Source organism: Schistocerca americana, unplaced genomic scaffold, assembly GCF_021461395.2.
Source record: "Schistocerca americana isolate TAMUIC-IGC-003095 unplaced genomic scaffold, iqSchAmer2.1 HiC_scaffold_814, whole genome shotgun sequence".
NCBI lineage: Eukaryota > Metazoa > Arthropoda > Insecta > Orthoptera > Acrididae > Schistocerca > Schistocerca americana.
Genome location: NW_025726582.1, coordinates 20,001 through 32,500, shown reverse-complemented (window position 1 = coordinate 32,500; position 12,500 = coordinate 20,001). Strand labels below are relative to the sequence as shown.

The 12,500-nt window shown below is 56.1% G+C and overlaps 1 protein-coding gene and 1 non-coding gene across 2 annotated transcripts in view; one reads left to right on the top strand and one right to left on the bottom strand.

The window, feature by feature from the left end:
- Nucleotides 1-1,675, bottom strand: part of LOC124591225 — a 1,910-nt gene extending 235 nt beyond the window's left edge. Inside the window, exon 1 of the ribosomal RNA XR_006977053.1 lies at nt 1-1,675. This exon is cut by the window's left edge and continues 235 nt beyond it. This is a non-coding gene — a ribosomal RNA (small subunit ribosomal RNA).
- Nucleotides 1,676-11,704: 10,029 nt separating this feature from the next.
- Nucleotides 11,705-12,500, top strand: part of LOC124591222 (serine/arginine repetitive matrix protein 1-like) — a 1,449-nt gene continuing 653 nt past the window's right edge. Inside the window, exons 1-2 of the mRNA XM_047131716.1 lie at nt 11,705-11,776; nt 11,979-12,166. Of these exons, the coding sequence (XP_046987672.1) occupies nt 11,705-11,776; nt 11,979-12,166 (260 nt within the window). The remainder of the gene's footprint in view (nt 11,777-11,978; nt 12,167-12,500) is intronic.

The window sequence follows — 12,500 nt, the reverse complement described above, 5'->3', positions numbered from 1 at the left end:
CATGGGGAACAATTGCAAGCCCCAATCCCTAGCACGAAGGAGGTTCAGCGGGTTACCCCGACCTTTCGGCCTAGGAAGACACGCTGATTCCTTCAGTGTAGCGCGCGTGCGGCCCAGAACATCTAAGGGCATCACAGACCTGTTATTGCTCAATCTCGTGCGGCTAGAAGCCGCCTGTCCCTCTAAGAAGAAAAGTAATCGCTGACAGCACGAAGGATGTCACGCGACTAGTTAGCAGGCTAGAGTCTCGTTCGTTATCGGAATTAACCAGACAAATCGCTCCACCAACTAAGAACGGCCATGCACCACCACCCACCGAATCAAGAAAGAGCTATCAATCTGTCAATCCTTCCGGTGTCCGGGCCTGGTGAGGTTTCCCGTGTTGAGTCAAATTAAGCCGCAGGCTCCACTCCTGGTGGTGCCCTTCCGTCAATTCCTTTAAGTTTCAGCTTTGCAACCATACTTCCCCCGGAACCCAAAAGCTTTGGTTTCCCGGAGGCTGCCCGCCGAGTCATCGGAGGAACTGCGGCGGATCGCTGGCTGGCATCGTTTATGGTTAGAACTAGGGCGGTATCTGATCGCCTTCGAACCTCTAACTTTCGTTCTTGATTAATGAAAACATACTTGGCAAATGCTTTCGCTTCTGTTCGTCTTGCGACGATCCAAGAATTTCACCTCTAACGTCGCAATACGAATGCCCCCGCCTGTCCCTATTAATCATTACCTCGGGTTCCGAAAACCAACAAAATAGAACCGAGGTCCTATTCCATTATTCCATGCACACAGTATTCAGGCGGGCTTGCCTGCTTTAAGCACTCTAATTTGTTCAAAGTAAACGTGCCGGCCCACCGAGACACTCACTCAAGAGCACCCTGGTAGGATTGCAACGGGGTCCGCCTCGGGACGCACGAGCACGCACGAGGCGCGTCGCACGCCTTCAGCTCGCCCCACCGGCAGGACGTCCCACGATACATGCCAGTTAAACACCGACGGGCGGTGAACCAACAGCGTGGGACACAAATCCAACTACGAGCTTTTTAACCGCAACAACTTTAATATACGCTATTGGAGCTGGAATTACCGCGGCTGCTGGCACCAGACTTGCCCTCCAATAGATACTCGTTAAAGGATTTAAAGTGTACTCATTCCGATTACGGGGCCTCGGATGAGTCCCGTATCGTTATTTTTCGTCACTACCTCCCCGTGCCGGGAGTGGGTAATTTGCGCGCCTGCTGCCTTCCTTGGATGTGGTAGCCGTTTCTCAGGCTCCCTCTCCGGAATCGAACCCTGATTCCCCGTTACCCGTTACAACCATGGTAGGCGCAGAACCTACCATCGACAGTTGATAAGGCAGACATTTGAAAGATGCGTCGCCGGTACGAGGACCGTGCGATCAGCCCAAAGTTATTCAGAGTCACCAAGGCAAACGGACCGGACGAGCCGACCGATTGGTTTTGATCTAATAAAAGCGTCCCTTCCATCTCTGGTCGGGACTCTGTTTGCATGTATTAGCTCTAGAATTACCACAGTTATCCAAGTAACGTGGGTACGATCTAAGGAACCATAACTGATTTAATGAGCCATTCGCGGTTTCACCTTAATGCGGCTTGTACTGAGACATGCATGGCTTAATCTTTGAGACAAGCATATGACTACTGGCAGGATCAACCAGGGAGCTGCGTCAACTAGAGCTGAGCAGCCGGCCGCCCGGGAGTGTGTCCCGGGGGCCCGCGCGAACACGCAAGCGTCCGCTCAATTATTCTGCAAACAGGAGGAGGCTGAGCTCCCCTGCACAATACACCTCGAAACCCTCTCAGGTCCCGGCGGCGCGCAGCGCCGTCCTAAGTACTTGGTCGGGTTCGAGAGAGGCGCAATCGCCCGGGGTTTGGCGAGTAGACGCTTTAGGTGCGACCACCCGTGCTCCCAACTGAGCTTGCCGCTGCCGACAGAGGCCCGGGAGCGTGCTGTCGTGGCATTGCCGGCGGGAGACAACACGCGCCACCTACGGTGGCCGGCAGCTCCAACGCCAGCGCCACAGAAGGACAAAAGCCCCACTTGGGTGCCGAAGCGAACTCTCCCAGCACAGCGCACGCGCCAACACGTCCGCACAGCTGCGATACAATCCACCTGCGAGAACCGCAGAGGCGACCGAGCAGCAGACGGCGTCGCGGCGCCGAGCGCCGGGCGGCGGCGCATCCTCAGCGCACACAGTCCTCAATCGGACCAGCACACTGCAGATGTCCACCGCGCTTCGCACCGGGCCCGCGAGGACCTACTTTGGCCGCACGGCGCCGCGTGCAGGGTGCGCCGGCGCGCAGCTGCGCCGCCTGCCGCCTCCGTCGGCCGGCGCGCCTGCCACTGGCCGCCCCCACCAGCCGGCTGTAGCGCGTGCGCCCACGCACCGCGCGGCCAGCACGCCGGGAGGCCCCCCCTCACCGGCCGGGGACGGTCCCACCCAGCCACCGCCGCGTATCGCTTCACACCCACATGCCATTCACGTTCGTGGGCATGGTGGGTATCGCTGAAACAACCGGTTGGTAGCTCAACCGATCGTCGCCATCACTGATTCACCTCTAGCGAGAACAACCGCACCACAACGGTTTACCAGTTGTTCATTTGCGTAACGTCACCAGCAAACGTAGACGTCCATCGCCATTTGCAAATTCAACGATTGTTGCATGCCTGTGTCAGGTGTCACGACACACTATGTCTGCCCACATACACGCAACAACATGTGCACGCTTCGCGAACACGTGGAAGGTGGCCCCCGTACGTATGCGATGTCCATTGCGCGAACGACTGTCAACCGGCCTCTGTCGCATGTCGCAGATGTGGAACGCAGTGCACCATGCTATCACGGTGTGTGAGAAGAGACGACTACGTCTGACAACACGCACCACTACATCAACAGACGGCTCATGCTGATCGCCATCCACGGCATACCATACTGCAATCCAGCTCTTATAGGGAGACGACACGTAGCTGAGTGCACAATATTTGGACCGTATGGTTCGCCGTTGTTGGCGCAGTCGTGGTACGGTCACACATGTACCACGATGTATCATTCAGTACATGAGGACCAATGTGCAGTACAGTGTGTGATTTGGACGTACAACATCAGCGGACAGTTGACACAAGCCGTACCACAACGTAGGCTGTGCTTCGCCATGCGAATGCCAATGAACAACTGCGAAGGGCATTGAGCATGTACGTCCTGCTGCCATCCGCATTACAGTGTATAGCTGCAAGGTGTTTAACATGAAGCGATACTCTGGGGACCGGGCAGTGCGAGTAGCAAACTATATTGCGGGGGTTGCAGTTAGGCAACACTACACTAATTTAACGCGTCGTATGACAATTACAGAGCGGGTTAAGGCCCAACGTGTGTTGGGTTAAGGCCCAACGTGTGTTGGGTTAAGGCCCAACGTGTGTTGGGTTAAGGCCCAACGTGTGTTGGGTTAAGGCCCAACGTGTGTTGGGTTAAGGCGCAACGTGTGTTGGGTTAAGGCGCAACGTGTGTTGGGTTAAGGCGCAACGTGTGTTGGGTTAAGGCGCAACGTGTGTTGGGTTAAGGCGCAACATGGGTTAGGTTAAGGCGCAACATGGGTTAGGTTAAGGCGCAACATGGGTTAGGTTAAGGCGCAACATGGGTTAGGTTAAGGCGCAACATGGGTTAGGTTAAGGCGCAACATGGGTTAGGTTAAGGCGCAACATGGGTTAGGTTAAGGCGCAACATGGGTTAGGTTAAGGCGCAACATGGGTTAGGTTAAGGCGCAACATGGGTTAGGTTAAGGCGCAACATGGGTTAGGTTAAGGCGCAACATGGGTTAGGTTAAGGCGCAACATGGGTTAGGTTAAGGCGCAACATGGGTTAGGTTAAGGCGCAACATGGGTTAGGTTAAGGCGCAACATGGGTTAGGTTAAGGCGCAACATGGGTTAGGTTAAGGCGCAACATGGGTTAGGTTAAGGCGCAACATGGGTTAGGTTAAGGCGCAACATGGGTTAGGTTAAGGCGCAACATGGGTTAGGTTAAGGCGCAACATAGGTTAGGTTAAGGCGCAACATAGGTTAGGTTAAGGCGCAACATAGGTTAGGTTAAGGCGCAACATAGGTTAGGTTAAGGCGCAACATAGGTTAGGTTAAGGCGCAACATAGGTTAGGTTAAGGCGCAACATAGGTTAGGTTAAGGCGCAACATAGGTTAGGTTAAGGCACAGTACGGGTTAGGTTAAGGCACAGTACGGGTTAGGTTAAGGCACAGTACGGGTTAGGTTAAGGTACAATACGGGTTAGGTTAAGGTACAATACGGGTTAGGTTAAGGTACAATACGGGTTAGGTTAAGGTACAATACGGGTTAGGTTAAGGCACAATATGGGTTAGGTTAAGGTACACATTGTTGTAAGGAAAGGTGTTTTGGGGGGGGGGGGGGGGCCGGTTTGTTGATTGTGATTATCGTAAGTAAATGACTGCGGCATCATCGGATTTGCCACGTCAGGGTGCACCTTTGGCTCATAACAGGCGGCGCTCTGATTCCATGCTTGTGGCAGACCTGTGTCTTTCATTCCTGCCATTGTTTGTGTGGTGTGACAGGAGGCAGTATTGTGATGTTGGGTGCACCCCTGTGTGGGACATGTGTGGGTGTTGGTGGCTTAGCTGAGCAATGGTGGTTGTCGGAAGGGTGGGATATTCTGTTTTCCGAGTGGACCTCCCGGTCTGGTTATGATAGTGTGGATTGTCTAATGTGGCAGAGAGGATGCACTGGGTGTTGTTCCATGCTGGTGCTTACATATTGTCTGTGTGCCTGTTACAGGCAGAGAGTAGTGCGTGATAAGAGTGTCTGGCTGACGTGTGATTGTGAGCAGAGTCTTTCAGCATGTATACGGACAGTTGTATACATTATCTGTATTCTGATGGCTCTATCTATTACTAATCAGCGCCGTGTATACGTTTACTCCGGTTCCAGTCGAAACTATTGTATCTCTGTACATTAGTGACACGGCGAGCCCGCTATGTAGTTACTCGTCTCGGCAGCTTCCACCGGTGTATGGCAAATGATTATAAGGAATCAGTCTAGTCGTCAATACCGATAGTGTGACGTCACATGTCTGGGGTGGGGGACGCTGCGCCCTTCCGGTGGGTCATGGCCTAGGAAGACTCTTCCCACGCAGGGGGGCTTGGACTGTCATTGACTCTTCCGGGTAATATACTTGCCGTACGTTTTTGCGACTGCGAGTGCAACGCTCACCGGTACCGACATGGATGGAGCGCCTCCTAGCTGCCGCTGAGCATCTGCATTCGTACAGAGAGCAACGCGATCGCGTCTGTAGCTCGTACGTGGTACAGCTCGCAGCTCATGTATATGGACATTCGCATATATCATCTATCTATGTGGCCCTGTATCATTTACTAAACAGTGCCGTGAGACAACTGAACCATTAGTAGAGTACTGATGTACAGCAGAATGTTTGCCTTCCACCAAAGGGACGAGTATCGACTCTACCCCAGCGTTGCCACCGCAGGAAGCGGTCTTTGGAAAAACTACCCCCACACCGTCACCATTGTGCGGGGGTACGGACCCTCTATATCCTCAGAGGAGCACTCTTTGCCACCGGGCGTCAGGTCTCGCGGCCTGCCGCCCAGTGCCCACGGGGAACCGCGTGGAGGTGGTGCCGCCGTAGCATCCGCTTACAATGGGCATCAGCCGGCGCACGTTTCCCCTGTGATTAGCAGGGTCCACAGCACTCGGCTCGGGCTAGCCAGGCCTTGCCCATCGTCGAGCCCGGAATGTTCCGGGTTCTTGGCCTAGAGTCAGTCGCCTTTTAGTCGTCCTCGACCCATGAGTCGGTGTCAGTATCATTACTGCTGGCCTCTGGTGTCGTGTCGGGGTCTCGGAGCATTCCTGCTCTTTCCCTTTCGAGTTCCAGAGCTCTCGTTTGCAAGTATCGTTCTAGAGCCAACGCAGATATTGCAGAGGCAAGATTGTTGAGCGCCCCCCAGTGCTCTCTGCTCCGAAGAAGCGCTCGAACATCTCTGTTAGGGGGCAGTCTGCCTTCCCGTGCATCAGCGAATTGTGGGCAATCCCACAGAGCGTGCTCCGGGGATCCTTCCTCGCCGCAGTCACAGTCCGTTGTTTCTCTTTTGCCAGTCCTGCACAAGTAGGTGGAAAAAGGGCCATGTCCCGTCAAGAAGTGCACCAGTCCCCGTGAGGGTTTCAGAAACCGGAGTCTCATCCGCTCTCTCACATTGGGGAAAATGCGGTGCACGCGCCTGCTGGTGCGGAGCGCGTCCCACCTCTGCTGCCACTCATCAAGGAGCCAGTTCCGGACTTCAGCAACGCTGTCTGCCGGTCGGCCTAAGATGTTGTTGACCCCTTCCGGATTGCCCTTCCGGAGCCAATACAGCGCACCCCTTTCCCTGACCAGTAGGTCAAGTGGGGGGATTGCCGTGATGACAAGTAACGCATCAGCGGATGTCGTGCTGTATGCTCCAGTGAGGCGCACCAGCGCTTGGCGCTGTAGCCTCCTCACCGCCGCCGCAGGTTTTCTCTTTCTCAGTCTATGAGCCCAGACACTCGATCCGTAGGCCGTGATGGCTACCAGAATGCTCGAGTGATACAGCCTTAGTGTATGCAGTGGCAGGTGGTATTGCCTGTTTGCAATGCTGGCTATTTTGTGGAATAGGACTTGGCCTTTGCGACATACGAACTCGATGTGCGCAGTGAACAGCCTGGACTCGTCAAGGTGAATCCCCAGGTACCTTGTCATGTAAGTTCGCCTGATTGCTCCATTGTTGGCTCCTCCAGCTACTCGGAGCAATGGGTCACGCGCCAATCGGCCGCGCAGCATGACATACACAGTCTTTTCTACAGACAGCTTCAGCTTCACCTTCTGGCACCACTCCTGTAGTGCATTTAACGCTGCATTGCAGTTTACTTCTAGTATTGCCCGAGAATCACCTTCTATCACTAGAAGAATGTCATCAGCGTACGCCACCACGCCTCGCACTTGTCGCAGTTCCCCAAGTTCCTCCAGCACAGGTTCCAGACCCACGTCCCAGAATATGGGACCGCAGACTGAGCCCTGTGGGCATCCCTTAGTGATCAACTTCTCAACCGCCCGCCCCGGGCACCGCAAGACCGCCCGCCGGTGTCGGCAGTAGTCAAGCAGGCACCGGTACAGGGGCCCAGGACATTCCAACTTCCTTAGGCTGTCGAACAGAGCCGGCCACCATAGGTTATCGAAAGCCCCGGCGATGTCGACCATTATCCCCGCAACGTACTTAGCAGTAGATGTGTCCACTAGCAACATTGCCTTGTTTATAGCATCTTCTGTACACAGGCCCCTCCTGAATCCGTACTGGTCAGGACTTCGTCCCCTAAGCTCCCGGTGTTGCTCTAGCCGGAGGCATAGGAGCTTCTCCTGGAGCTTGGCCATGGAGTTCAAGAGACAGATTGGTCGGTACGATTTCGGCACTTCTGGATCCTTGTCATCACCCTTTTGCAGTATAACCACTTCAGCCGTCTTCCACGACTCTGGTACCCGTCCCTGACGTAAACACTCGTTGTAGAGGTTTGTCAGGTAAGGGCAGATCTCCGCGCATAAGGCTTGGAGAACCTCTGCAGCGAGACCATCTTGTCCCGTCGCCTTCTTCCGGCGCAATTCGAGAATGGCTATTGTAACTTCACGTTCAGTGAAAGGAGCAACTGGCGTCTCATTGGCATACGCCTCATTGAGTTGTCTCCTCATATTCCCCTGTTCCTCATTCTCATCTTCGCTACTATCATCTGGCAACAAGGTGCTCATGAGTAGCTCGGCTGACTCCTGCCAGTCCCTGGTGTGGCTGCCATCATTCTTCCTTAGGGTTGACAGGACCGTCGGTGACCGAACTTTCGATGCGGCAATCCTGTACGGCGTTCCCCAGGGGTCAGCCGCCAGACTGTCACGAACGAAAGACTGCCAACTCTCAATCCGTACCGTGTGCAGCGTCCGCTTAAACACCGCCTTGGCCCGCCTGTACCGCGCAAGCGTAGCCTCACGCATGTGATCGCCTATGCTGCGCTGGTATTGCCGCCGCGCCCTTCTGCATTCGCGTCGGAGACGTTGCAGCTCAGGGTTCCAAGGCGCTTTAGGCGTTTTCCCTGTATGGGCCAACGGGACTGCGCCCGTTGCTGCTGTCTGTATAGCCCTCGTCAGATCCTCTGCAGCTTTATCCACGTCCACAACGCGATCCATTGGCCAATTCGGTATCACTAGATTTCCTCTTAGTCGATCCCAATCAGCCTTTCGCCAGTTGTACTTGACGATGCCGTTCACCTGGTCTTGTGGAGGAGGCTCCCCATCATAAGCTACAGTGAATGTGATCAGATTATGATCACTTAGTGTCGTTCCCCGCCATACCTTCCAATTCTCCGCGCGGAGATGCACATGTGCACTCTTTAGTGTCACATCAATGTTTGAGGTCGCTCCCCGGCGACCTTCAAAAGTTGGTGGGAAGTTTGGTCGGTTCACCACTTCTAATCCGAGCTCGAGAATTGCTTCAGCGAGTCTCTCACCCCGCCTAGCGGCGCGTCGCGCGCCAAGAGGCGTGATGTCACTGTGCCATAGGGGTGACATGGCGTTTGCGTCCATTGTGCAGATGAGCAAGTCATTGCGATAGAACCCAACCGCCTCTTTTAACTGGTCGATGTACGGCCTCTCTCTGTGCCTGTACTGAAAGTACATGTTCAGCACGAAAAAGGTGAAATCGCCAGTGTTTATTTCGGCTAACACCATGCATCTGTTGCTGAGGTGCGCCACTTTCACTGCTCTCAGAGATCGATTTAGCACAGCGATCGCTGCCATAGGGTGCTCTCCTCCTGCCAAGATCTGAGCTGTAGTCGGCATATACAGGATCTTTCCGTCTTTGGAGTATGGCTCCTGTAGACATAAAATGTCTAAAGACTCCTCCTCCGCTCGGCGTCGCACCTCGCACATCACCGCTTGCGATCGCGCGCAGTTCAGCTGTCCTATTTTAACCGACACGGGCATTGTGATGTTTCACAGTCCGGTCGGCAACAGGTGAGGCGGCAGCCGGTAAGGAGACGGTTGACGAGAGGTCTTGTCTCCCATAGTCTGTCCGCTGGATTTTACGTTGTGTGAGGATTTTATAGAAGTCACACTCTTTTCCTGGCGTCACGCAATTGCGATTTCGCTTTTTGCACGGAATGCAGACCGGTTGGTTCCCCGCTTTTCGACAATCCTTTCTCATGTGGCCGTTTTCACCACAGTGCCCGCATGTTATTATACTCGGGTCCTGCTTGCAGAACTTTGCCGAGTGGTTTACATCTTGGCACCGCGTGCAGACAGCCAAGTCTAGGTAATCATCGACTGGCATGGACTCGAAGCCCATGTACAGTCTTTTCTGCCTAAGGATGGCGACTCTGAGTCTGGGGCTTACTTCCACCACGAGATGTGATGTTTGTTTGCCCCTTGGTCCAGTCCGGAACTTCGGCTTAAACTCCTGGCGGAATTGTGTTTCCGAAAGTCCTCCAAGGTCATTTTGCTTTCGAGTTAGCTCAACCACAGTTTCATTCTTCATGACGCAGGGTACATGATATATGATTATCTGCGGATTGAGCTTTTTCGGCAGTTCGCATTTCAGAGCTTCTGTCAGTTTGTTATTGGCCAGAAGTTTTTGACGATCAGTTTCAGACGCCACATCAACGATAAGCGTCGGGCCGTTTGTGGTGACCCGTGAGAACTTCACACCATCAACCTCTGGCTTGACCAGGGAGGTGAACTTCTTTCTCACTTCTGCTCCGCTTTCGTTTGCCTTTGACTTGATAAAGAGCGTAGCCTTCTCAGTCTGGGCTCTCGTTATCATTGCCTGCGTTTTCCTTTCTGTCGAGGGTAGAGCGGCGGCAACTTGTGCAAAGGTCTTTGGCGGCGCCAGGGGCGCCGCTTTCGTCCTCGCCAGCTCATCCTCCAAGGCGTCCACCCTTCCTGTGAGGGCCGACTGCGCCATAGCCCAGTCAAACAACTTAGCTCTCAGTTGTCTCTTAAGGTCACTTAGACTTTTCTCCTCCACCAGTTGCCCCGGTTTTAGAGAGTCGTCCACGAGTTCAAGGACGTCCTCGAGCCGCGTCGCGATGAGCTGTATAGTCGCAAGATCGCTGGGGCTTGCCTTGTATGGGGACTTGCCGTCCTCGACTGGGCCGCTGGGCTCTTGCCCGGCTACCTGCGCCGAGTCCGGCTGCTTGTTCTTCTTTCGCCTCTTCCGTCGAGTCCCGGGCTTGCGCCCTTCGGTTCCCGACATTGGCGTAGAGGCGCGGCTACTGCAGGCACTTTCACTGACTGGGCCGCTGGGCTGCTGCCCGGCTACCTGCGCCAGTTTCCGCGCACTTTTCACCGTTTCCGACGGTTGAGATTTCGGCCGTGTGGCCGCCGTCTCTCCCGCCGGGCGAGTCTGGGTGGACGTGCCAGCACCGACTGGGCCGCCGGGCTTCTGCCCAGCTACCTGCGCCAGCTTTGGCCCGCCCGCAGTCTTACCCGCCGGCGGCGTCGTCGGCCGTGTGGCCTTCGTCTCCGCCTTCGGTTCAGACTTCCCCTTGGCGCCTTCCCCGACTGGGCCGCTGGGCTCGCGCCCGGCTACCTGCGCCGGTTCCGGCTTATCTCCCTCCTTGGGCGCCGTTCTTGGCGCCGGCTGGCGGGGTGGCGGCATTAGCTCGGTTGCAGCGTCAGCACTCTGCGATCTCTGCCGAAGCACTTTTCGCAGGCGTCTCCTCTGCTTCCTTAGCTTAGCCTTACGGTCTTTCTCACTGTCACTTTCACTCGTATCAACGAGCGTCCGTGACAGCGTCTCGCTAGCGGCAGTCTTAGCGCTCCGCACACGGGGTGTCCGGAACTCCAATTCTGGCGCACTAAGCGCGGGGTCATGGTCTTGTGGTCTAGGGACCTCCGACTGCCCTTGGTTTGGGAGTCCGTCAGTACACGAGGTGTCCGACTCGCTCCCCGAGAGGTTGGTGTGTTGACTCCGCGACGGCCCACCAGTTCCGTCGGGACAAGGTTGTTTGAAAGAGTCCATGTGGTTCCCACGAACAGCTAGGGATCTATGTTGTCCATCCAGGCGTCGCCCCGCACACCTGGGTAAGCCTTATACAACAGAGGGTCGGCCGGTCCTCTGAGGTGGCTGACTCATGACTGTTCACAACTCAACAGCCTTGCGCCCCATAGCCGCCAGCTAACGCAGAGGGTGAGGGGTGATTATAGAGATTGTCCTTCTCTTGCCCAGGCGGTTAAGCCAAGACTCCGGTCCAAAACACGCACGACGTTCCACTGCGCGCCTCACAGCAGTCGTTGAAGTGCGTATCTCAGTTTACGGCCGTCGCTGGTAGCGCTTGCCAGCTCCGGGCTAGGGCACCCCGGGTTTGCCAAGCCCGTACGGCGACTGCATTAGCCTCCGTCCCTGTGGTCGTGGTCTTAGGCCACTCAGGAGCATCCTCCTGTGGCAGCTCCTGGTGACTTCCGCGTTGTGGTGACCGTTGCCGGTCTCCCCTTCGCAGTTGTCCACCAAGGAATCCTCCGATCGAGGCCGAGACGTCGTCCGCGTTGCATTCTCTGAAGGCCAGAGAGCGCTTCGCAGTCAGGCGCCCTTCCCCGCGCGTGGACATCGGCCTGCTTCCACATTAAGTTCTCTACAGTGAGAGACTTAGTTTCGGCAGGAACGATGACCGCCAGAACTCCCCACTGTGCTTATTGCGCCAACCGCCTGCACCAACCACAGCCAACATTGCGTATGGCCGGCCGGCGCCGCTAAGTTGTCCGGACGTGGCCTGCCGAGCCGGGCACGGCAGGGCCGGCGCCCGCCGCCGGCGTGGCCGCGAGAGCGAACCGCCAGTCAGAGACCGACCGCCCGTCCCGCGCCAGCCAGCAGCGCGCGCACCGCCCAGCCGACCCGGCCCAGCGCAGCGCGCCCGACACAGCAGCGCACCCGTGCGCAGCCCAGCCGGCGGACGAGCCCCGCCGCTACCCCGGCCGACCGCACCGCCGTCCGACATTTGCCGGGCGGAGCATGTGCGAGGCCGGCGCCGCAGCGGGAGCCCACCACCAGCGAGCCGCGCAGGACGCACCACCATGCGCATAAGGCAACTGCCGCGTGCCAACAGCTGTCGACACGCGTCGTTGCCACGCGCACATCCTACGTACGAGCTTGGATACTAGACTCACGAGTCCGACACCTACAAGCGCTCGCAGTAGGTGGAGGCGCACGAAAGGCGTGACATACCTCCATGTCGGGAGTTAACTCCCGTGGCACTTGTCTTGGAGTGATGCATCCCACGTCCGATAAATCGAGCGCGGTAATACTTCGTTCCTGACGGTGAGGCGTGAATCTCCGTAGCGCACACAGGCAGAGACGGAGGCACGTCCTCGCAGAGAGACACTATACCAGTCAGACTTGCGCCCGACAGGTTTGCAACCTCTGCAGCAGACATACGCAGCATGGCTGATGCATCGCGAAATGT